We start from the raw sequence: 24855 nt of genomic DNA, 5'->3' as shown, positions 1-24855 counted from the left end.
ATTGATTCTTCTAGAATATATCTAAAAATCGAACTATTTTTTTAAAAAAATAATAGAAATAATATATATATTTTTTAAGGCTAGAAATAATATTTTGGGTTAATTGCATTTACATCCCCTGTGAAAAGTCTAAAAAGTATAAAACACCCTGTGTAAAATTAATAGCATGTTAGACCCTATGTTTTAAAAAAATTAGTATAAAAACCCCTATGAGAGGGTATAAATGTGCCCGAGTTTGTATAACATAAGGTAAAATGTGCTACATTTTAAAAAACTGAGAGATACATTAGCCTATTAATATTTTTTAAAAAATTTTATAATTATTAGACTTTTCATATGGAAAATTAATGCAATTAGTCCTAATATTTTTAACGGTGTCAACATTTCTTTATCTGAAGAAAAAAGGTTCAATTTCGTCGTGGGACCCTACAAACAAACCCCACCCCTTCTGTTCGTTCTTGAAATTTTGCTTTTTTCTTTAAAAAAAAATTCCATTTCCAATGTGTGATCAAAGCAAAAAAGTTTCTGGCTTCGTCTTCTTGGAGGTTTGATTTTAGGGTCTTACAATAATCTCCCCTTTTTCCCTTCCATGCTTGAGTCTTGTCTTTTTCAACTATCTTTACGATCATTTCTTGTCAACTGGTTTATTCCAATCTTGATCCGACCTCCTCTTCGAAAAAGAATAATTTTAAACCCCCCATTTGTTTCTTCTACGTTTGATTTTTACGTGCCTTCGTCAGTTTAACAATCAGGATTTCCAATTCAAGAAACCACATTTTGGGTGTTCTTCGTTGTTCTGTGGAAAAACCCTTTTGAAAAATCATTTGAAATCCACGAAACGTGGGATTTTGGGAAGCCTTTTGGCCGTGTGTCGAAAGAATTAATTACTCGACGTGGGTTTAGCATTCTTTAAGCCTAAGATCGTTTTTTGGAATTTTCTTGTGCATTTGGTGTGCAACTGTTTGCTATTCTTTGGCAAGTTTTCGAAAGTTGGTTTGGAAATATGGGTTGTGTTCATGGAAAGTGCTGTGGTAGATATCCACCATCTTCGAATGGAGATGAAAAGGAAGAATTGGGAGTCTATACGGGTCAAAATGCAAATATTCTTGCTCACAGATCTTCAGATGTTGTTAATGTTCCTTCTCACAATTTCAGGTTAGAATATTCTGTGCTTACTCAGCGAGGTTACTACCCTGAAACCCCTGATAAGGAAAACCAGGATAGTTATTGTGTTAGAACAAACATTCATGGCAGCCCAAATGTGCATTTCCTTGGCGTGTTTGATGGGCATGGGCTGTTTGGTACACGGTGCTCGAATTTCGTTAAGGATAGGCTTGTTGAGATTCTCTCCAATGATGTGGGTTTGTTGGATGATCCTGTTAAGTCTTATAGCACTGCATTTTTAGCAACAAACAATGAACTTCACAATAGTGATATAGATGATAACATGAGTGGTACTACGGCGATTACAGCACTCGTCATTGGAGATAGGCTTTATGTGGCAAATGTTGGTGATTCGAGGGCTGTTTTAGCTGTAAAAGAAGGGGAAAGAGTGGTTGCACAAGACTTGTCATATGATCAGACACCGTTTAGGAAGGATGAATGTGACAGAGTGAAGCTTTGTGGGGCTAGGGTTTTGAGTGTTGATCAAGTTGAAGGGCTCAAGGACCCTGGAATTCAGTCTTGGGGAGATGAAGAAACCGAGGGGGGTGATCCACCGAGGTTATGGGTTCAAGATGGGATGTATCCCGGAACGGCGTTTACGAGGAGCGTTGGAGATAGTACTGCGGAGAAAATTGGTGTGGTTGCTGATCCAGAGGTGTCAATGGTTCAGTTAACATCAAACCATCCTTTCTTTGTTGTGGCAAGTGATGGCGTTTTCGAGTTCTTGTCCAGCCAAACTGTGGTGGACATGGTAAGCTTTATGTGCTTTGAAGCTGGAATTTCATTTCTTCATCAATACATCCGATGTTCATTGAATATCTTTTTATACACTTTTCTTTTTCTGCCTTGCTATATAATCTGAACAAGATCTGTAAATTGAATTCATTTTTCTGTAAAACAGTGTTTAACCAGATCGATTAAATTAAATAGTATGATATTTGGAACCGTGAAATCAATAATTCAGCCATGAAAGATATTTTTGTTTTTCCGAAATACTCCATGAAAGATATTTTTTATGGGATAAACCAATGTGTTGTTATGCTGTCTATTCTTTTGTTGATACTTCTCTATACATGTGGGATATTTTTTGCAGTTCCATCACATTTTCATAGATGTTTATTAGGTCATGCTATTGATCACAATAAGCTAGGGACCTTTTACAAAATTCATCCAAGTTTACTTACAAGTTTTTTAAAACTATTGGGTTGCAATTTTTTGTCGAGGAAAAGTAAGCTTTTGAAGTTCATCGGCGTGCAGCAATTATTATTTTAGTTCTGTGTTTTATTACTTCATTCCCTGTTAATTCAACATCTGAATCCTGTTGTTTTCTAGTGACTTCTTCACACTTATCTCAGTTCACCAACGTAACTTGCCGCTTTGAATTCCTCGATTAAATTCGACCCGCAACACAAATCTCTCCACTCAACAATCTCATCTCAAATTCCAAATAATGTAAATGTTAAGCACTTTAGCTGTTGTTTGGTTTCGTTGATTTTGAATTTCAACCTAATAGCTTTTGATGAAACGACATTTATGGGTGGATGGGTCCAAGAATTGTCCATGTATTTGAATTCTCGAGTAAAATTATAAAATAAAAATCTAAGTTTTGACCTTTCTGAAAACGTAACTTGAGAATTTGCAGTCTTTAACTTGGGATTATGTCTCCGCCCCTGACCAGCAGGCGTGTGATCATAGGTGCCCGGATGAGTTATATTAGCTAAAATGTGTTCAGTATTCATATTTAGCCAGTTCACATAGTACCACTTGCTTCCTTTCCTCTTAAATGTACCATTTGACATGCTTCCAAAAATTCCAGCGTTCGCGAAGAACAATCATGGAGCGAAGTCCGTGCATTGCTTATTAGATTTTCTTGTTGACAGGTGAATAAATATGAAGATCCAAGAGATGCATGTTCCGCCATTGCCAGAGAATCATACAAGCTGTGGTTAGAGCATGAAAGTCGAACCGACGACATAACGATCATCATTGTACACCTTAAAAGACTTGACTAATGCATAAAAACTTGAATTCTTACTTCTGTAGTTCATATTGTTCATCATTTTGAATGCCAAATTTGCTTTTGTTTTATTATCTTCGAAGGTTGATGTCCTCTTTTTATCACTAGAATTCAAAAATGTATATTTTTGTTGCATTTATGGGAGTATGTGTATTTATACTAGCAGATTGTGACACACTCGATCTGTGTTTTTCGTAAAAAAAATAATGTATGATTTTTAAAATAAAAATATTAATTTTTGAAATTGAAATAATAGTACAGAAAAATAAAATAATGTTATTATAATATAGTAAAATCATATAGTGGTTTAATAAGATGATGAGTATTTAGACAAATCTAAAATTACAACATGATTTTTTTATAATTTGCCACAAAATGTTTGAAGAGATTGTCTTACAGATCAATTTTACGAAAATGGTATCCAAATCCATAAAAGAGTATTATTTTTTATGTTAAAAATATTATTTTTTACTCTAGAAATGAATCGGGTCGAATCATTTTACATATATAGATCTGTGACGTCGTGTATTGACTCGCACTGTGATCACCTACTAATCAGAACTAAGCATGCAATAATCTTTATAAAAACATAATCAGAGTTAAACTGTAAAAATTGATAAAGTTATACAATTTCAAAAGAAGAAATTTGCAAACTTGATTATTACAACAAAATCAAATAACAAGATTCTCAGTACCAACATCCTCGGAACGATAAACAACATTGCAAAAATAAACTTCACACGCTAACAATCTCGACACCTAGGAACTCCCGGCATCTCATGCGCTATCCAACATGAGACATGCCCCGTCGAATAGGGTGTTCAATAATCACTGAAATAAAGGACGTGAGCGAACTACGCGTAGTACGAGAGTATGAGTATACAATATTATATGTGCATGAATACAAGAGTACGGGTTACCAAGACTTGAGGTCAAAAATCTCTAGTTCAAGAACAGACTCGGGCCCTAGGTATGTAGCACTCTGCGTCGTCGCACCAGGAGGTGTCTCACATACCCGACAGTGGATATAGGTGACCTGATCACGAATCTACGTGTCCAACCATCCACTAAAAGGATAAGATGGAAACCCTACTACAGGATATTACAATGATACAAGCTCAAGATGATCATGCATGAAGCATAATAACGTGACATAATATATGCAGATCAAATCATGTCATATAAATAATGCAACCTATAATACATGTATATTCAGTCAGGGTATCTCGAACAGTACTTTCATACCTTAATACTAGTAGGCAAGCTACACCAGCTCTACTGTCCAAGCATATCATCACAAGAGTACTAGATCACAAAACATCTAAAAGCCTTAACTAAGCTAATAGATACTCCCAAACTATTTATAAGATCTAGGGTATACCTTCGTCCGTGGTCAGTCTTTTGATGTTGAATGTACCGTAACTTGAGCACAACTCCTAGACCCCTCGCTAAGGCCCGTCCCTAGCCAAAAGAAGGCTGGAAAACCCTAAGAACTACCAAGAACCGAGATGGGAAAGATGTAAATGAGCAAGGAAAATGAGCCTCCGATGCCCTATTTATAGACAAAGTTCAAAAGCTCCGAACTCCTCTTCGGAAGTTCCGAACTCGCATGTCAGCCACGTTGCAGAAATGCAACGATCGGAAGCTCCGAACTCACTTTCGGACGTTCCGATCTTCTGCGTGTCCGAGCGATTTGACACGTCGATAATGGACATAGCTTAACTGAGATCGGAAGCTCCGATCATACTTCGAAAGTTCCGAACGCACCGTAGCTTTCGAAACATTCGGACCTTCCGAACCACCTGAGCCCAAATAAACCCATTTACCACTTTTGGACATTCTGGGTTCGATTTCTTGGTCCGTTTGACATAATTAGTATCTTTTAATTATATTTTACTTGATCTAAACACATTTAGTCAAATTAATCTTGTAAAATTGGGACTGGGTTACTATACGTCGACCCGATTCACGAAGCACAAAAACTCATGTGTTATTGTCGTACGAGTTAATTTTGTGAGATATATCTTTTTCTCGACTCGAACAATGAAATATATTATTTTTTATACTAAAAGTAATACCTTTAAATCTAAATACAGATAATGTCAAATGGTCTCACGGATAAATTTTTATGAGATCGTTTCACATAAAACATACCTTCATAGATATAAATATGTGAGATCGTTTCATTTGAGACTCACTTATAATTAGTACTAGTATCCAGACGCACGCGTTGCGTGCCTTTTATTGTTTATTTTTTAACTAATAATAATAATAATAATAATAAATAGCGAAATAAAAATGGAATTTTTGTAAATAAATATTCAAAAAAGACAAAAAAATATAATAAAATGATATTTTCGTAATTACATAACCATCAAAGGGTAAAATTATGAGGGAGGTCATACCAAGAGACCACTACTAAGGTGCTCTTGCTTTATATATAGTATAGATATGATGATTTTGTATTATATATATATAGTAAAACAGATGTATGCATCTAAAGATGCATTCATGTATTTATGTATGTGTCTATATGTGTATCTACACCTATATTATATATTTTAAGAAAAACTGCAAATTTGGTCTTGTATGTTTGTCACTTTGCGATTTTGGTCCTCTATGTTTTCATATTTCAGTTTTAGTCCTGCATGTTCCGATTTTTGGTAATTTCGATCTTTTTTATTCGAAAATGATTACGTGGCACTGTACACGTCAGCTCCACATCAATACTGAATTGGTGCCACGTCAGCGCCACATCGGAAAAAGGACTAAAATTGCCAAAAATAAAGATAGCGGACTAAAACTGAAATCTGAAAATATAAAAGACTGAAATCGCAAAGTGACAAACATACAGGACTAAAAAAACAATTTTTTTATACTTTATTTGGTATCAATCTCATAAAATTTTATTATAAAACTCTTATGAGACATATCTTTTATTTTATTTTGTTCACAAGTTAATTTTATGAGACGAATCTTTTATTTGACCTGACCTATAAATTAATATTATTTTTCTTGCCAAAAATATTACTATATATCCGTCTTATGGATATTATGTTAAATTGTCTTATAGGAAATCTACTCAAATAATATTTTGTCATCTTAGAGAAGACAAAAACTATGCTAGCACAACCTTTGAATTAACATGAACGCCACATAAAATCATGTGAGAACTAGTGATTTAATGTTTGTTGCATGTTGGTTGTTGCTCTACACTCTGCAACACCCCAGTTAGAGCTTTCAGATAGGGCGGCCAACCCATGGCGAACCGGGCCAAACCGGCCCACCAAAAACTCATCGTTTAGCGGGTCGAGGGAGGACCGGCCCATCATCCCGACGGGCTGGAAATCCTCAACCCAATCCAAGGTGGGTTATAGGTTAGACGGATCGTCCAGCGAGTTAGCTAACTACAAATAAAAATAAATAAATAAAAATAAAAAAATCAATATAATAAATTATAAATTTCATTTCATAAATAATTAATAGAAACATATTAATAAAATTTATAATTATTGATTTAACGCGTGTAAATTTTATTTAAAATAATTAATACAAAATATGTATAACATTTATTAAAAAAAGTACATATATCACCATAAAGTGAAAAAAAAAAAATTAAACATTTTTCTCGAGGCCCCGTGGGTCAACCCAAGTCTGCCTCGGGTTGACCCACCTTTAGTTGGGTTGAAACAATTTCAACTCAACCTACTTAAATTTGTGTGGTGTACGGGTCGACCCGACGGACCTAATCCAAATTGACGATTCTAACTCCGGTGACGAGATTATTCTATGCTATACTTGGAGTACTTCTCCTCTCATGATGTGTTCAAATTACAACCATTGGATCATCAACACACATGTCAATTTCTATAAAATATAATGGTCTCACGTGATCTAATGATATTAAAATAGTGAAAAAAATACTCTCGGTGTAGTATAAACTACGCATGATATTAGTTCTTGAACCTTAGATTAATGGACAAAAATATCTTCCCTTTCCTTATTCAATAAAAAATACCATAAATATTTATAGACCGCAATATCTACCAATACTCTCGTCAATGTTTTCAAAATTCGCAAGCTATTAAGAAATGTCTATTTGTCATCTTCACACTTGAATATTCTATTATATATGTAATAAATATACATGATGAATTTTGTTTTTTAATCATACTTGATAATTATTTTACAATTATAATAATGAATTATATCGAAAAAATATGTCCCAGTGGTGATTACATATGTACAAATCTAAATCTATATTTATATCCGTGTTTCTTCCGTGCTTTTTGAGAAAGAGAAATGAATTTTGTAGGTAATCAATCATATATTGGGTGACCTTTTAATAATTTAAATCTATATAGTTAGGTGCTACATCATAGAATTTTCAATATTTACTTTGATGGAAAATATTTTATGTATGCCTACCTATTTTTCTATGTGCATATAATGTCACAATAAAAACTAATTTGCATAATTGAATGGAAAAAAGAAATTATAATAACATGAAATTTAAACAAAGTCGTCAATTAAAAGATTCACGAATAAATTGTTCCAACACAAAAGTAATTTATAATCCAATAATGTTTATTAATGACTAAGCTCAAATAAGAAGAAAATATCACATATCGATATGATAAATTTGTTATGGAAATTTCTTAAATTTTTTTTTCCAATTTTCTACTATATTATTTTATAAAACTCATAACCTTTATAATTCGTTACACACTGAGTAAACTCTCAGATGATCACAATGATCTGCAAACAATGTTAATCAAATAAACTACATTGGATAAAAACTGCATTGAGCAAACTGTGTCATAAACTCGTCCAAAAAAATGTTGATAGAAGAAATCGAACTTCTAATCATTTCAATATGTTCCTATTCTACCAACTCCAACGCCCGATCAAAGACAAGTTTCTACTATTATTAACAACATAGAAAATGGAGATACTTGAACAGAAAACTACAATACTTGAAAAACAAAAACGATACAGAAGATACTGTTTATCTAATTATCTCATCTCAATCTCAAAGTAAATGGACAATGTGAAAATAATATAAATAAAATTGATGCTGAGTACACACTATTCGAAGATAAGAGATATTTTTTTATTTTTTTTAATTTTTTTATCACTATTGGTACATCTAAACAAAAAAATGATAGAGTACAATATTTAAAAAAAAAAATTAAAAGGACAATTTTAGACTACAAAATAAATAAATAAAAAATCATACACAATTAACTATATATCAAAATAGATGGACAATTTTTTGTCTATCTTGTTCTGCAAAATATTGCACTTTTGCAACAACTCACTCAATCTATCTGCTTCTCTGGCAGGTTTATTGCTTAATATCAGTTGGTCTCCATCGTTTGCAACGGTACTTGAGTGACCATAATATGTAACCATTTGCCCATCACTTTCACTTCTCTTTCCACTCTCCAGCAACACATCATTCTCACCAAAAATCAGATGGTCGGGATCGCGGTAAGCAGCAGATGGCATGGCCTTCAAAGCTTCATAGACAGAGTGAACCGGCACAAGAGTTTCACGGCCAACTTCAACCAATTCGTCAAAGGATGGATGGTCAATGTAAGATGGTAGCAATTCATGAACTACTGATTCTGAAATATCCCGAATCTCGGAAGTTGGAGCAGAGATGTCTCGCTGTACCAAGACATAAGTTGATTGCACTTCAACAGTGGCTATATTCATCAACCGCCAGTTGAATATCCTACGAAAAATCTTAACCCAACTAGGGACAATGTAATATGTTGAGTTGTGGAGCTCGAGCCGAGTACATTTTTGAAGTAGTGCACTTGCTTCTTGTCTTGCCAAGCCTGACCCAATCATCTGAGTAGTTTCTGTTAAATATGTCATCAAGCAACTTTCAAGTTGCATTTTATGGTTCTCGATATCACTAATGTTGAATCCCCAAGATAACCAGGATATGTCATCCTCCCAAACCGGAAGTTTGGAATGGTATAATGCATGTCTGAGTGTTTCAGTTCTCACAGATGTACTCCATCCTCTACTCGGTAAGTACCACATCACAGCTCGGTATTCATCGCTGGTCTCGTCGAGGAGGTCAATTTCAGGACAAGGCCAGCCTATAGGATTTGCATGAGCTGCCGAAGCTATGTTTTCCATGGATTGATCCAAAGCTTCATTGAACGCCAAAATACATTGATTGGGACCAATTTTATGAGCATCCAGAACCTCCAGAGTAGAATTTAAGTGAGAAATAACCAACTCACGCAACTTTATGCCACGAATATCCATCTGTTGGGGTGATTCGCCTGCCAGCCACTCCAGTCCTTCTCTTAGGCGTTCATCACTAAAAAATCCATCAAACTGTTCTGTTTGCTGGTCTTTGAGAAACGAGAAGGAAAACACGCTGACCCTAGATTTGTCAATATCATTGAGTCCTAAATCTTTGGCTACAGTAGAAGGATCTGATTCATCCTTTTCTGCAACACTCAAGATCAGAAGGGGCACACGAGAACCAGAAGGCAGCGACAGTATCAAGTCATGAAGACGATTCTTCTGGAGTTCTAGTGGAATGTTTTCTGACAAAAGGAACAAAACAGCGCTTGCACCCATTCTTGAATTGTTCAGATCCTCAAAAACGTCACTCTTAACAACAGACAAACAGCAGATTTGATCAGTACTAGATTGCCAAGAAATCCAAGTTTTCCAAATTGCGAGGCCAGGAGATGAAACAACCAGATCACCATCCTCATTGCTAGCATCCATAAACTTAGAACGCAACCATGAACCTGCTGCTGAGGGGACAGCTTCTTTTTTTTGTCCCATGTCGTCTCTATAAGCAGTTTCTTCCTGAGAACACAATAACAGCTTCCAGCAAAGGCACTTAGCATCTGGATTTTTTTCAGCAAGTTTAGCAGCCACCACATCTGAAGGATTTAGCACAGACCATGATCTTCCTTGAATTTGACTTCTCATAGTTATGATGCGATCAATATCGAGTACACCATGAACATCTGATTGCTTTAGGAGAGATAGTAAATAAAAAACCATTATTACATTGACCAAAAACAGCAAAAGTAATTAAGGGAATGGGAATTAACATGTTCATTATCTATATTCAAAAAATATAGTTAGCATAAACATATCAATCGTGTGATCTATGTACCTAAAACTCAAAGAAAGCTAGCGAAGTGCATATCAGCAAAAGCCATGCACTCTAGTGTCTATTTACTAACCGATACATCATACATCCACTAGCATCACCAAGGTCCTGATGAATCAGGAAAGCTGGATTTAATATAAAATATTTGACAGCATACTGATTCCCGAAGCATGCAAAGTACATACAGACTGTTACAAGCACTGAACAGCCATCACATGCATCATAGCGGGATTCGGGAAATAAGCACAGTGCATTATGTTATGTATGAAGTCTGAAAAAGACTCAGAAGAATATTTACCGCTTTGTATTGCCAAATTGGTGGGCCCTGAGAAAGGGAATTCAATGCAGCACATGCTTCTGCCATTCTGTGGTCGCGCAAGTTTTTTTTCTTTGTTGTGTGACGTCTCCACGTCCTGACCAATAATCAATGAGCACAGCTCTGCGAGAAATAATCATACGAGTAAAGTAAAAAATAAAAACAATTAACAACCTCAACACTAGCTTAAGCTTAGCCTCGGTGACTTCTTCATCATAATGACTTGTTTCTGCATCATTAGCTGTATCTTCTTCCACGACGCCTGTCTGATCTTCCGCTTCCAAATGTTCAGTAAAAAATGGCTCGGATATTGAAGTATTTACAAGAGAATCAATAGGCAGCAAGGCCCGACTCTTTTCTTCATCTCTTTCTCGCGTGATTGGGGATGGCGTTAATTCTAAATCATGCTTAATTGTTTTACCAGGGGATAGTGTTAATTCTAAATCGTCCTTAATTGTTCTACCAAACGAGTTTCTAAATCGGAAGTCATAGTTTGTTTTTTGTTTGTTTCCAATCCTAACACAATAATTTTCAGAGGAACTATTGCTGAAATCCGAGGGTATCGGACTAGCTGGGACCACCTGACCCTCAAATATAGTCCTTTGTTCATCCTGAGACATTAGATCGCTGAATGTTCTATGCATGTGATTTTGCACGCCACCTTTAGGAGATAAGTTTGTAGCAGAATCATGCATTTCCTGATCGATGGGCTGGGCCACAATTCCAGGCACAATGAGTTGCAAAGGCTTAGATTTTTGCTCAGGATCCCTTTTCTGTGGTGACTCTCTTAACTCGCCGATATCGTAAGATTTGGCAAGTGAAGGGGATGAGACATCATTGACAATCATCTTTGATCTTTTAGTACCAACAAGTTTAGAACACTTGACAGGGTAGTCTATATCACCACTAATAAGTGTATTTTCCTTCACCATGTATAGTTCTTCAAAGACCTTCACCGAGAAGCCATAGTATTCCAGAAGCTCCTCTATGTTCTCTTCCTGATTTAAACAGAAACAGTAGAAAAAATTGAATGTTTCTTCAAGATGTTTGAAGCAGTATCAAGCTAGAAACAACTAGAAAAATTACCTCCATTGCAAGCCATTTAGCAACTTGAGTCAGGGGAATTCCTTGGTTAATCTGCAGACCACTGTGCAATGATGCAAACGCATGAGCACGTAACTGGTCGAAACAACATCGAGGTGAGACATCAACACAGAATAATTTAAATACTTAGAATCAATTTGTAATGATTGAAAACATGGTTTCCAACACAAATATGACAATTGGCATGTTTTAAATCAGGCAGAAGAAATAGACTGTACTGCTTAATTCGAAATGGCCGAAGCAGGGTTGCGCGGTAATATATTACTAGATATTCCCTTCATTCTGACAAACCCCGAGAGATGAGAACTATCCAAACTTAATGGGATAAGATCCATAGAAGGCATTAAAGTTCAGACTTTGATTTAACAGAGAGCGATAAACATATGCAGAAAAGTCCGTCCATACCTTAGAGAAATGAGCATGCATTAAACACGCTTGAAGATAGCTAGCTCTGTGGGCAAGCCTAAAGAAGGCAATAAAATTGCCTGTTCTGCAGGCTCTGTAGCAAAAGGACCACAGTTATTAATAGATAACTGGATTAGTAATTTGATGAGAAATCACAAAAAATGAAGAAATAAAAATTTAATGTCAGGGGCTGACAAACCTGGCAACATCACGAGCAAATAAAACTTCTGGAGTTTGTCGCATTTCTGGTGTCATCTTCGCCAGATCAAGTGACAGCTCTGCAGGTTCAACCTGGCATGATTTTCTTATTTGACAGGCATCACTAAATCAAGAGTGGTAGAGAACCATTTTCCATCTTAGTCGACTTACTTTATACCCAGGATGCTTGTCAAGTTTGAGGAGTGCATAATAACCTCTGAATTCTCTTTCTGATGGTACATGTATTCCTTTCTTCCTGTGATCATCGTAAAACTGGAATAGTTCAACAGAAGTCTTGTTCATCTGCTCAATGTTAAGGTGCGCATCAAATCCCTCAGAAAATCCCTCTCCTTTGGTGTACTCACATAACTCGTGCATGGCTAATATATGAAGTCTTATCTGCAAAAATAAATGTCAGCAGAGATGATTAGTTTGCGTAGAAGTTTCAACACCCAAGAATGTTATTGATACCATAGAAACTAAAAAGAGAGGATGGACGAAAGGAACCAATTCTTTTTTTTTGTGAAGTGGTTTTTGATAAATGGTTAGCAGAAAGGAAATCATTCAAGATGAGAAAACAACTAGAACATCAGAAAAAAATCATGTTTGTCATTCTAGTTTCTGAAGTTTCTACAAGCAGCGATTAACACTATTTCTAGTTTCCGAATCCTGATTCTGATATCAATTTTCACTATCCTGAGAAAGAAAAATGCTACAGAGGAAGCAATACATACTAATTACTACCAACATCCAGTTTCTTATCAATGAAACAATTACTATATTTGAACATCCATTTGCAAAATACACCAGTCATCAACACTTTTGGAGTTGCAACTACAACCATAGAGAATACGTGCAAAATTCTTTGTGACTAAACAAAAAGAAGAAACAGACCATTTGCTCCAGCATCCTAATGGCCTGCAGATCAAAAATATGTTGCATCCTCAGATCCATACGGATTGCACGCATTCTATCCCAAAGGAAGTTATATAAGCCAAGAAACCGATTATCATAAGGTTGATCCAGTAAGCTCAGAAGATAATCCATTGTTTTCTGCAAGATTGGCATGGGACGTATCAACTCTGCTTCCCTCTCAGCTGTCCTTGTGTACTGAATAATCAAGAGAAAATATCAGCATAATCATTGCTACTAGTACACATATTGTCCAAGTAAGAGCACTTTATCCGCAGTATGCAGGATTTTTTTTTTTTTAATCAGCAGGAAAAAAAAACTTTTTTTATCCGTAGAAAAAATTAATTTTCCCCAATAGGTTGGTTCGGATTAATTAGGCTATGAGGCAAATACAAACCTTTTTAACAGCAATAAATTTGCTTGATAGATTCCTATCCCCATCCAAGCGTTCATAGTAATCCAGGTCCCCTTTTCTTTCACGTTCAGCTCTCTCAGACTCTGAGAAAAAGTTCATATGACACGTTAAACATAATTTAGTAAACTAGATGAATAAGTGCATGGAGAAGCTAACAACAATATTTGAGCCCTCGGTCGCAAGCATAAGTATTTTCCCTCCAACTAGCACGATAGTACTATTATACTTCTCACATCTAGTTTCATCAAACCCAGGACAGGTACAGGTATATTAAGAAGAAAACATGTTGCTTAGTGCTTACACTCGAATAGGCAAAATATAATTCAACAAGCAAGTAGCAACGACCTTGGCTTGCTAATTATTTCAACAAATAAATTACAATGGCAGTGTGCATGTACCTGGACACATATCTGGACACACTCCAACTATACTTCCAGACGATGCCCCACCTTGATAGTAAGAAATAACATCACTATCAATGAAATCTGCTGTTGCATCCATTTTTGAATCTTCATGAGGTCTTGGTTTCTCCAAAGCGTGTTTTTGGTTTCTGAAAGTTGTATTTTGCATTGGTTCGCTTAGTTCATCCTTAAAGCGGGCCAAACGCTTGGCTTTGGACTGTAGTTCTCTGCAAAAATAATAAGCTCAACACAAAAAAGACTTTCCCACAATTTTGCTCAGTTGATGGTACAAAACAATGTCAGAAAGGTAATATCCTACCGTTCAATCTCCTGTGCAGAATCTGAATTATCTTGAATGACTTGATCAGATGGCGATAAAAGAGGTAACTTGGCTTTTTTTCCAATTGGATAATTCAGTGGCTTGCTTGCAGTAACTTCGATGCTGTTGGCCTTTCCAGATTTTGAAAACTCTTTCTGACTTTGAGAATCAGGCACTCTGGAAGAAAAGTCCATCTTCAGTTTAAATGCAGACAAGGAGGAAAAAAGAAAGAATATAACAATGAACAACAAAATCTGATTCATTATAATATAAGGGAGAGAAACATTGCTGCAAGTAGAATGATTTTCACTGTCTACAGCATTGAACATCAGAATAACTTTGTTAACATGAACAGAACTTGTGCATGCCTTAAACATTATTCACTTGCAAAAATAATAATAATAATAATAATAATTTAAAAAAAATCACACAAAGCATGTCAAAAAGCAGAAAAAATCATATACCTTCCATAACCATCCGAAGCAAAAACATGATTCTCTGTGAAAGACTCAGACATAGACTGGGACGTCGGGGACCTAGTTCGTTTTGGAAGCAGAACATCTACATGCTTCATGTGAGATGTTTCTCGAGATTGATACAAGTCTCCAGTTGTTGAGAAAGGGGCCAGGCCATCTCGGGTTGGAGGAGTGGGGTTATTACTTGAAGAATTAAACTGGTAAGCCCTGGAGGGGGAAGAGGAAAAAGGCCTACATATCCACAGCATCGAACATAAAGATATTGTATTAAACAACCACAAATATGTAATTAAACAGCAAGAATTTTGTTGAAAACTTGGTGCAAAGGTACATATTATACTACAAACTCCAAAAGAACCCTCTTTCTGACACTGAATATCCGGCGTCAGATACTAGACGCAAAGTGAAGGCATGTGGATCACTGGATCCTTCATAATTTCTGACAAATCAACGCGGTTAAATGTGCCCGATTTTGATGTGTAAAATCATGTCACATAATAATAATAACAATATTAAATAAATAGTAATAAATAAAAAGAATTAAACGTGTGTATCGGTGAAAAGGGAGAGAGAGGAATGACAAATGCCAAACATCAGTGTTCTGAAATCGGCCTAGACGTTGGCCGCCTAGGCGCTAGGCACCGGCCGACCGCACCGAAAAAGTGCTTGTCGGCCAGCCTAGGCGGCCTTAGGCAGCCTTAAGTGGAAATGAATTTTTTTTTGTGCTTTTAAATCATAAGCCCAATAAAAAAACTGACGAAAAATTTTATTTACCCTTCCATGAAAACCCTTTCAACGCCGTTTCTAAATAGAAGAGAAGAAAAATATGGAGAATATTAAGTAGAGAAATTTATAGAGAAAAAGTAGAGTAAATTTGTGGAATTTTATTAGTTATATAATTTTGAACTCATTTTAAATTTGATGTTATCATGTTGGAGTTATAATACAAGATTTATTATGTTATACCATGGAATCCGCCTAGCGGCGCCTAGTCCTCCTAGCGCTGGTCTGGCGCCTGACTAGCGCTTAGCGAATTTTAGAACCTTGCCAAACATAAAGCAGTAGTAGCTGCAACGATAGATAGACGATCTAGAACATGGCAAACAAGGACAGGAAAAGACAGCATAATGAAAGTGCAGATCAAGCCTCCAGGCCATGTGGACCTATTAAAATATTACAGCTTTAACAGTATAATAACTCACTTAAGAGCAGAAATATAGCTGAGATGGGGTAAAAAACAAAAGCAGTGAAAAGATAAATGGTTTGAACCCTCACAAATTCAAAGTTGATAGTCATGAGAACTACTGCAATAAAAAGGCACAGAAACATTCTTACAGACAACTCATCCATACATTGACTTTGTGATCAGAAGATATTTTCAAGCAAAGAAGTATCTTTCCAGAATTTAAGATGCACCTAAATTCTAGGTACATTGAATCAGCACATATTTTCGACAATACTGAAAATGAAGCTTGAAAATCAGGTTGAATAATAAATATGATTGAATAGATACATACATCCTGGATCCAGTAAAAGGCCGAGAATAATCAACTGCAGATACGCTACCCTCAAAAGCCAGAGGTGGTGAAGGCATTTCCTCAGGAGCATCAAGGTCACTGTAGTCAATCGGAGATCTACAAGAAATTCCAAATAATAAAATATGTGAAACATAATTGAATTGACGTGAAGGTAAAACAGTGGCTACATAATGTAAAAATGTTGAAACCATTTAATTCACAGTCAGTGTTCTAAAAGGTGACGCCTAGGCGGTTGTCCACCGCTCCAATTTTTAGATAGTTGAAGCTTCTGGATGTTATTACATTAATTGACCGTCTAGGCCGCCTAATAGCCACCTAGGCTGCTCGAAATCCACCCAGACGACCGCCTAGATTAATATATAATTTTTTTTTTATTAAAATTTTTTTTTAAAAAAAAAACATTATTTGACATATTTTCGCATCAATTTGTATCGGAAGACGATAAATATTCCATGTATTTTAAGTTTCAATTCGATGAAGAGAATTATTGGAGAAATATTAAGATGGACAAGAATAACTAGATATTTATTTAGGCTACAAAGAGAAAACCGCCTAGGCGGGTAGCCATATTTAGGCTAAAAAGAGAAAACCACCTAGGCGGGCCGCCTAAACAAAAAACCGCCTAGGTGGGTGACCGCCCCCTACCGCCTACTGCTCTTTAGAACATTGATTCACACAAATAATAATACTCTACTTTTCCAGTTTATTAATTAACAAAAAAAAGTGGAACCAACAACCAACAGGCACTTTCAGAACCAAGAAACACTGTTTTTGTGGTTCCTTGGTAATTGAAAACCAACAACTAGGAAAGTTTTGTTCCGTATTCAATTCTTCGGAAGAGCAAGATCCAGTTCGGAATTTGGATAAGAAGCACTTGGATTAAAATAATGTTTATCAAGCATAGCATTTTTAACAACTTTCTTTAAAGAAAAAAGAAGAGAAGTAATTCATGTTTGAAAGTGGTGAAAATGAGCTTTTCAAAACTCTTCTGAAAAGAAGCTGGACCAGAGGCCTAAAATTCAAGTCTTTTGGATTTTAGCTTCCCTTTTTTTAAAGAGATTTTTCCTAAAAAAACCCAACCAAAAACCATTTTTCAACCAAAGAGTTATTATATTTTTTTTTAAAAAAAAAGAACACTTTTAAGGTAAAGACTTCTGCTTCCAAACATACTCTCTTATTTACTGCTTTGATAACAAAGGCCATGTGTCAAACTCATTAATTTCTTACATGTGTTTCTTGATTCAACCAGTTTTTTAGTTGCATTTGTTCTGAATGCACATTGAAGAGAAATCCAATCATAATATATATATATATATATATATATATATATATATATATATATATATATAATATTAAAAGTATGAATGACTTCTTTTAAAAATAAAACTACAAAATGCCTCCAAAAGAATTCACTGGCTAATAAAGTTGTCAACAAAGCAAGAAAAATTCTTCTGAACCTTTTCCGACCAACGGAAGCTGAAGAGGTATACAGTGGGGAAGCTCCACGAATTGAGGAAAATGCAGGGGACCTTGTTTGTTTTGGAAGCAGAGCATCTGCATGCTGGGTCTGAAACATTCGCCCAGATTGAAGAACACCTCCAATTGTCCTGGTTGATAACATGCTTTCTTGATCTGGTGAATTGTTATTATTGCCTTCTGACTTTGGCATGTTAACCCACATTGGGGAGGAAAACGAAGACCTACATAACAAACTCACAATATCATGTATGCAGATTTATATTACTCAACTTCAATGAAACATCTGCAAAAAATGTGGGTCAAAACCTGAAAGCATTTAGTAAGATGTCACGCTAATTGCACAACAAAAGGTGTTCAACCGAACTGTTCAACAACTCCAAATCCAATCAAAAGACATTCACAAGGATTGGGACAGCAAAGGTAGCAAGGTACTACAGCTCTAATTCTATAAAACGGTCTACTGCCACGAAGATAGATTCTAGAAAGTGGTGAGCCTTGACAGATGGGTAGAAAGACAAACAACCAGATCAATGTATTTCGAAGGACAAAAACAGTAATTAACTACTCCCAGAAGTGCCATTAATCTAGCTTGTATCTTCACATTATCACATACAATGCACCAGGGACCATGCAAACAGCCAGACAGGAGAAAACAGGATGGGAGAATGAGGAATCCAATAAAAGATCAATAAAGTTCGACATAGGAGAAACTTATGGCTAAAGTTCGCTATGAGAAAGCTGGCCACATATAGATTACTCAGAAAAGCTGGGGAAGAAGATTGCACTTGAAAAGGACAGCATCTCCCATGTAGCATAAGCTAAATCAGAATTGAACAACTAGAGAAGCAAGGAAAAACTATGATTAGGAACAAGTGACTGACAATTTAAGATAAATACAAAACCAACAAAATAGAAGTAACATCCAAAATTTAAATTTAAATTTAAATTTAAATTTAAATTAAAACTAGGTCCATGCAAATTGTGCATCAAGAGAACTATTAGACTGAACTATCAGAGTAAATATTTATAGCTACAATTATTGTTACTATTCAAGAAACCCACCTTTAAACCAATGGAAAACCATATTCCAAATTGATATGGTCAAAATCGGAACTTTCAGCCATAAGCTTAAATATTGGCTAATGGCTATAACAACATAAAAATGTGTAGACATTATTATTTGACAACAACACAAAGAAGGATGCAAGACACATAGCACAGAAACAGTAAAGTGTAACTCGGAAGAGGATTGGCCAATAAAGGAGCATACCCTCCCATGAATATTCTGGAGTTCTTTGAAATTTCTTCATCTCGTGAGAGAGAATTGGGTGATCTCGTCCGTTTAGGATCTTGAGCAGCTTTTTCTGGCGAAATAGTTCTTGGATTCCCAGGCGCAGCTCGTAGAACAAGCTCAGGTGGCCTTTGATAAGACTGGAAGTCATCATTTCTACTTGTAGATGCTTTTGGCTCACCCCACCTCAAACGAGACTCGCTGGGTCCAGAAGAAAACTCCAACCATCAGAAACAACCAAAGACATTTCGTTACACATGCAATTTTAACAGATTACAATAAAACCGAGCATATACTTGTGTGTCAACACATACTTCGGCAATATGGGAAGAGGATGAGATGGAGGAACAGGTTGAGGAAAACGAACAGCAGGGGTTTCAGGCTGAGCCGCCGTGCCAGGGCCCGAGTCCTTCCCAAATCCTCCCGGAAACGCCATTTTTCTGTTGCCTGAGAATTTCAAACGCTTCCCTCAAACATTAGTGAGATTTATTACATCTCCGTGCGTGTTGCGAATCAAGAACACCAGTTAGACAATGCCTGTGATTCAAAAATGAAATTAGTTCGGTGATTTTTGGGGATTGGATTGGATACTGATTTAGGGTTCTGGAGGATGGTTTTTAAGAAACAAAGAACTAAGGGGGATCCAGATTCCGTTTAACGGTTTGCAGATTTATAAAAAGTCATGTGGAAAAGAGTTACTTTACGTCGAAGGCATCAAATGTGGAGAAAATAGAGAATCAAACAAATAATCAAAGTTCTAAATTCTAAGCATAATTTGACATATTTAATCGAAATCCAACAGTCTAATGAAAGTCTGAATATTCCAGAATAAAGATCAGATTGAACCACAATCCCAAATAAACTACTAACCAAACAAGAGCAATATAAGAAGAACCAACTTTATAGACTATAGTAATTCCCAACTGCTAATAGAACAACTTCAATATTCCGGCTTTAAAAAGCCATCTTTCAGCGTCCAACTTAGCCAAAGTATCTTGCAAGTCTGCAGATAGTTTTGCCTTGCTCACAGAAAATATTTTTAACAAAAAAGAATATAAGATTTAAGGATAAGATATCTCAAATTTTGACCAGTAAATCTGATTCCTACGTATTGCTCTTAGGAAGGCTGGCAGAGGCGGCATCATGGAGCAAGAAAGCAAGAACATTTTCTCCAAGTTATAGAAGTGGATGCAGGGGATGATGGAACACCCCTAGTGTGTATGTAAGAAAGCTGGCAAAGCAATCTGCCGAGATTTACTGGTCAAATATTTCATTTATATTTGTTAATTGCATTCTTAGATTTGCTCGAATTTGAGTAAAATTAGATGTCACCAAACAACTAATAAGTCAAGGGATGTGGGTTCAAGTTTGAACAAACACAAGAAGAAACTTGCATTCTCCTATTGTATGAAGTAGGAACACCTACGTAAATTATCAGCGAGGACCTATGTAAATTATCAGCGAGGAATCGAGCAGGGCCAGCAAGCAGTGATGGGTTGGATCCTTGAGGCGTAAAGCGAGTCGGAGGACACCGGTGAACGCCGGACGGTGGGCGGCAGTCAGCAGATTGTGAGAGTGGTCGGAGGACACCGGTGGGCGGCAGTCGGCGGATTGTGAGAGTGAGTGAGGTTAGGGCGGGGAAAGGAGCGATAATTGGGAAATTAATTAACTGATCTAGGGACTAAAATATAAATTATACCGGTATACAAGGTTTAGTTCATGCTACCTTATTCGACATTCGGGCAAGGCCACGCATTTTTTTTGCATTTGAGATATTCATATGCTAGCATACACTAAACCGATATACACACTGAGCACATCCAACGCTAGAGCTGTCAAACGGGCAACCCATGGCGGGACGGGCCGGCCCACCAAAAACCAACTTTTGGCGGGTTGATGGCGAGCCGACCCACCATCTTGGCGGGCTGAAAATCCTCAACTCAACCCAACTCAACCTAAGGTGGGTTGCGGGTTAGGCAAGCCGGCCCGCGGGTTGAGTCACGATAAATAAAAATAAATAAAAAATATTATAATTAATTATAAATATAATTTCATAAATAAATATTAATAGAAACATATTAATAAAAATTTTAATTATTGATTTCAAGTGTGTAAATTTTATATAAATTAATTAATACAAAAAAAAATCACAACTTTTATTAAAAAATACATATATAACAATAAAAATAAAAATAAATTATTAATTTTCTAAGCGCGCAGGTCGCGGGCCTAGGCAGGTTAGCCCATCTAGGCCCACCTTTTGTTGGGTTAAAAAAATTTCAACCCAACCCACTTAAATTGTGTGGCGGGCCGGGCCAACCCGGCGGGCCTAACCCAAATTGACGGCTCTATCCAACGCATGTGCATAAAACATATATTATTTGAAATTAAATATTATTTTATAAACTTTGAATTTAATTATAATTTTTGTTTAAATGTTAGGATTATCACTATAGTGATTAGGATAAGGGGTAATGGGGATAGTGGAACAAAATGTGGGATGTTTTTGAATAAGAAATTTACTTTTTTGGACTTCCATTATTAAACAAATTAGAAGACTGATAAAGGATAAATTTGAAATTACATTAAAATGACCAAATATGGTTTTTCTATGAGGTTTATGTATTATAATATAGTAAAGATAGTAAAGATAATATATAATATAATGTATTAGGCTCCGTTTAGTACGATTATTATTAATATCGGTATAACTTATCTTATCCAATCATGCGTTATTCTTGACATATTATTTATCTATCTAATAATTATTTATTTTATATCAATCAAATTATTAATTATTTATCTTACGTCAATCAAATCATTGAATTGAAATTACTATATTACCCCTTATAAACAATATTATTCATATTTTATTTATTATTAAAAGAAAAAAATGGTAATTTATCATTTTTATATAAAATTTAATCAATAAAATCAAATAAACTATAATCTATCAATCAAATCAAATACTAAAATAACTATCATTTCTTATTTATTTTTATTTACATTACATTACTTATTTATATATTATCTATCATATCACTCAAACAAAACTGAGGCTAAATATTAAATATGGGATACCTAAATTAGGCGTGTTTGATTCTTTGAAAAATTGGATTTGGCTTTGAAATTGGATTTGGAATTGGATTTCGTGAGAACATACTAGCATATAATGCATTACATAACTAAACTGATCCACGTCAATCGTTCTTTTCGTTCTTGACATCAAAATTTAAAACTTTGTCAATACAACATAAAATATTCAAAATATATTAAAAGACCATAAAAATCATATTCACACATCTTTTCTCGTCAAATCTCAATATATTTTCATAAAACGTCAAGAACGATTCACGTTTCACAACGCTACATCATGCTCTTCAAAGTCTCTTAAAATCAATGCAATATACATTATATACACATCAATATACAATTTTTTTCATATCAAAATACATATATTCCGAATGGTGGTTCAAAAGCGTTTAAAACTTGTCTGATCGTTGTAGGTTGTGATTAACTAGTACCTCGGTAGCAATCTAGCCTTGCATGAACGAGATCGAGAGTCTTTCTTTTTTCCTTGGTGCAGGGTTTGAACGAGAGAAGGGAGAGGGGAGGTGGAGTAGGCGGCAGCTAGTAGAGAAAAGATTGAGAAAGAAAAAAAAAATAAAACTTGACACCTACTCAATTGTAACTAATGGACTTGGAAGTCGGCCCATTAGTTGCAACTACTGACTTTTAAATTTTGTTTCTCTCAATTTTAAAATGAAACTGCACAAACATTAAACTTAAAATAAATATAAAAATATTTGGTTAACCTCGTTTGTAGGCTAGTCTCATTTTCCTCATTCCAGAATTAATCACAAACCAGCTAAAAACAATAAAACTAACTTGCGATCAATAAACACTTAGGCATATTACATAACATTAAATCATTTAACACCACATTTAAACATATATTTTAATACCAAAAAACTCAACTTTAAAACATAGAATCTCATGCAATATATATAGCACGAAATCTTTTAAACATAACTTTTAAATCATTAATATCGCATAAAATCATTTAATTAAACATAACTTTTAAATCATAATTAAATTAAATTAAATCATTAAAATTTTATTTAGAATCATTTTAATACTCGTGAGTGGATTATGGATTTTTCGAGCGTTACAATATACTCTGATTAAAAATAATTTTGTCCTCGAAATTCGACTGATCAAACTCCAATAACAAAGGCTCTCAAAAATCTGATCTACTAAATTCACGTTTACATGTCTAGCTTCCACATCTCAGTGTCTCAATAACCATGCTTTCGCTACGCGCTTTGATATAAGAAAATATCCTATCGTTCTCATGTGTCTTTCTCATCTCAATCAAGTCTATCTTTATAAACTTTCGTTGCTAAGCACAACTTAAAGAGAATTATTGCAGCTTACTTATGTCCCACTGTAACCCAAATTTAAGATTTTTACACAATTCTTAATACCATAATTGAAAGTCCAACCACATGCTTACATCAACTCATACATAAAACTCAAAGGTTAATTGTAGTTTTCATCTCCCAAACACAATGATTGCATTATACCACAACTTGACTAATTACACATGCTTGTACAATCCACTTATCTATCATTGAATATCTGTAAACCAAACTTTATGTTCTCAAGTTTGTTTATTTAAACATAGAGATTAAAATATTAAATCCAATAATAAACTTAACTTAGTAACACTTAACCATGTGAACCCAAAAGTTACATCAATTATCAACTAAGTTCCTTGCCAAAACTAAATCCACAATCATTTTTCCTATAGATGAAAAAACAAACACTAGATAGAATCTTTATCAACCTACATATGTCACACAATAAAGGCATGCAAGAGAGGACTATCAACCATCATACTACATTTCTTATGATGCAAGTGCATTCTAAAAAAGAAAATAATCTTAGTCATAATTTCCATTGGTAAAATCTCACCAAACAATTCTATATCAACACGGGACCTTTCAACAAAATTAATAGAACCCAAAGCAGGTTGACTTAAATCCCAAAACAATCATCTAGTTTGAGTAAAGTAGAATCCTCATATTAACCCAACTAGGAAAATAATATCAATCTCAATTAATACTTTCGAACAATGAATCATTCCATCTAGTTTCAATAAAGTAGAATCCTCCTATTAACCCAACTAGAAAAATAATGTCAATCTCAATCAATATTTTCAAACAATGAATCATTTCTTCTTGAAAGTACTCTTAAACAGTTCAGATCCACAATAGTCACAATCCAAAAATCCATTCGCACAACATATTTTTTTAAAATCATGCATAGTCATAAATGCAAACAAAATCATAATTTTAACTTTAAAACATAAATCTTACAGTCATGGAGGCAGGAGCATTCTAGTCCTTAGCGAGATTGCATGCACGAACTGGGTCACAGAACCAATATCTCTGATACCAATTGTGACATCCCGTATTTTTGGACATTTTCAAGAATTATGATACGGAAAAATGCGGAATACTTTTTTTAAGACATGCATCGTGCTCGTAGGTGCAAAATAACATGCGTAATATTAAGTTCAATCAAAGCAACTCAAAATATCATGGTTCAAAACTCGTTTAAACTATCGTTTAAACTCGCCTCCTGGACTACTCGATC

At 35.1% G+C, this 24855-nt stretch overlaps 2 protein-coding genes across 3 annotated transcripts; one reads left to right on the top strand and one right to left on the bottom strand.

The window, feature by feature from the left end:
- Positions 1 to 435: 435 nt before the first annotated feature.
- Positions 436 to 3325, top strand: LOC140874349 (probable protein phosphatase 2C 35). The gene is made up of 2 exons (XM_073277634.1): positions 436 to 1915; positions 3045 to 3325. Exons 1-2 carry the CDS (start codon positions 1004 to 1006, stop codon positions 3174 to 3176), a joined length of 1044 nt encoding a protein of 347 aa, XP_073133735.1. The 5' UTR covers positions 436 to 1003; the 3' UTR covers positions 3177 to 3325.
- A 4970-nt stretch (positions 3326 to 8295) lies between these two features.
- LOC140878393 (SAC3 family protein B) lies at positions 8296 to 20846 on the bottom strand. Of its 2 annotated transcripts, none has more exons than XM_073281996.1 (17): positions 20621 to 20846; positions 19509 to 19731; positions 19174 to 19395; positions 17882 to 18124; positions 16404 to 16520; positions 14875 to 15117; positions 14411 to 14587; positions 14089 to 14318; positions 13673 to 13773; positions 13258 to 13473; positions 12535 to 12762; positions 12365 to 12456; positions 12166 to 12259; positions 11743 to 11835; positions 10831 to 11654; positions 10639 to 10753; positions 8296 to 10198 (listed from the first exon to the last, which is right to left on the bottom strand). In XM_073281996.1, exons 2-17 carry the CDS (start codon positions 19628 to 19630, stop codon positions 8429 to 8431), a joined length of 4887 nt encoding a protein of 1628 aa, XP_073138097.1. In that variant the 5' UTR covers positions 19631 to 19731; positions 20621 to 20846; the 3' UTR covers positions 8296 to 8428. The 2 variants fall into 2 exon arrangements, with proteins under 2 accessions (XP_073138097.1, XP_073138103.1); XM_073282002.1 differs by having other exon boundaries at positions 20640 to 20846.
- Positions 20847 to 24855: the final 4009 nt, after the last annotated feature.

This window comes from Henckelia pumila, chromosome 1 (assembly GCF_033568475.1).
Source record: "Henckelia pumila isolate YLH828 chromosome 1, ASM3356847v2, whole genome shotgun sequence".
Taxonomy (NCBI): Eukaryota; Viridiplantae; Streptophyta; class Magnoliopsida; order Lamiales; family Gesneriaceae; genus Henckelia; species Henckelia pumila.
This window is presented reverse-complemented; position numbering and strand designations above follow the sequence as displayed.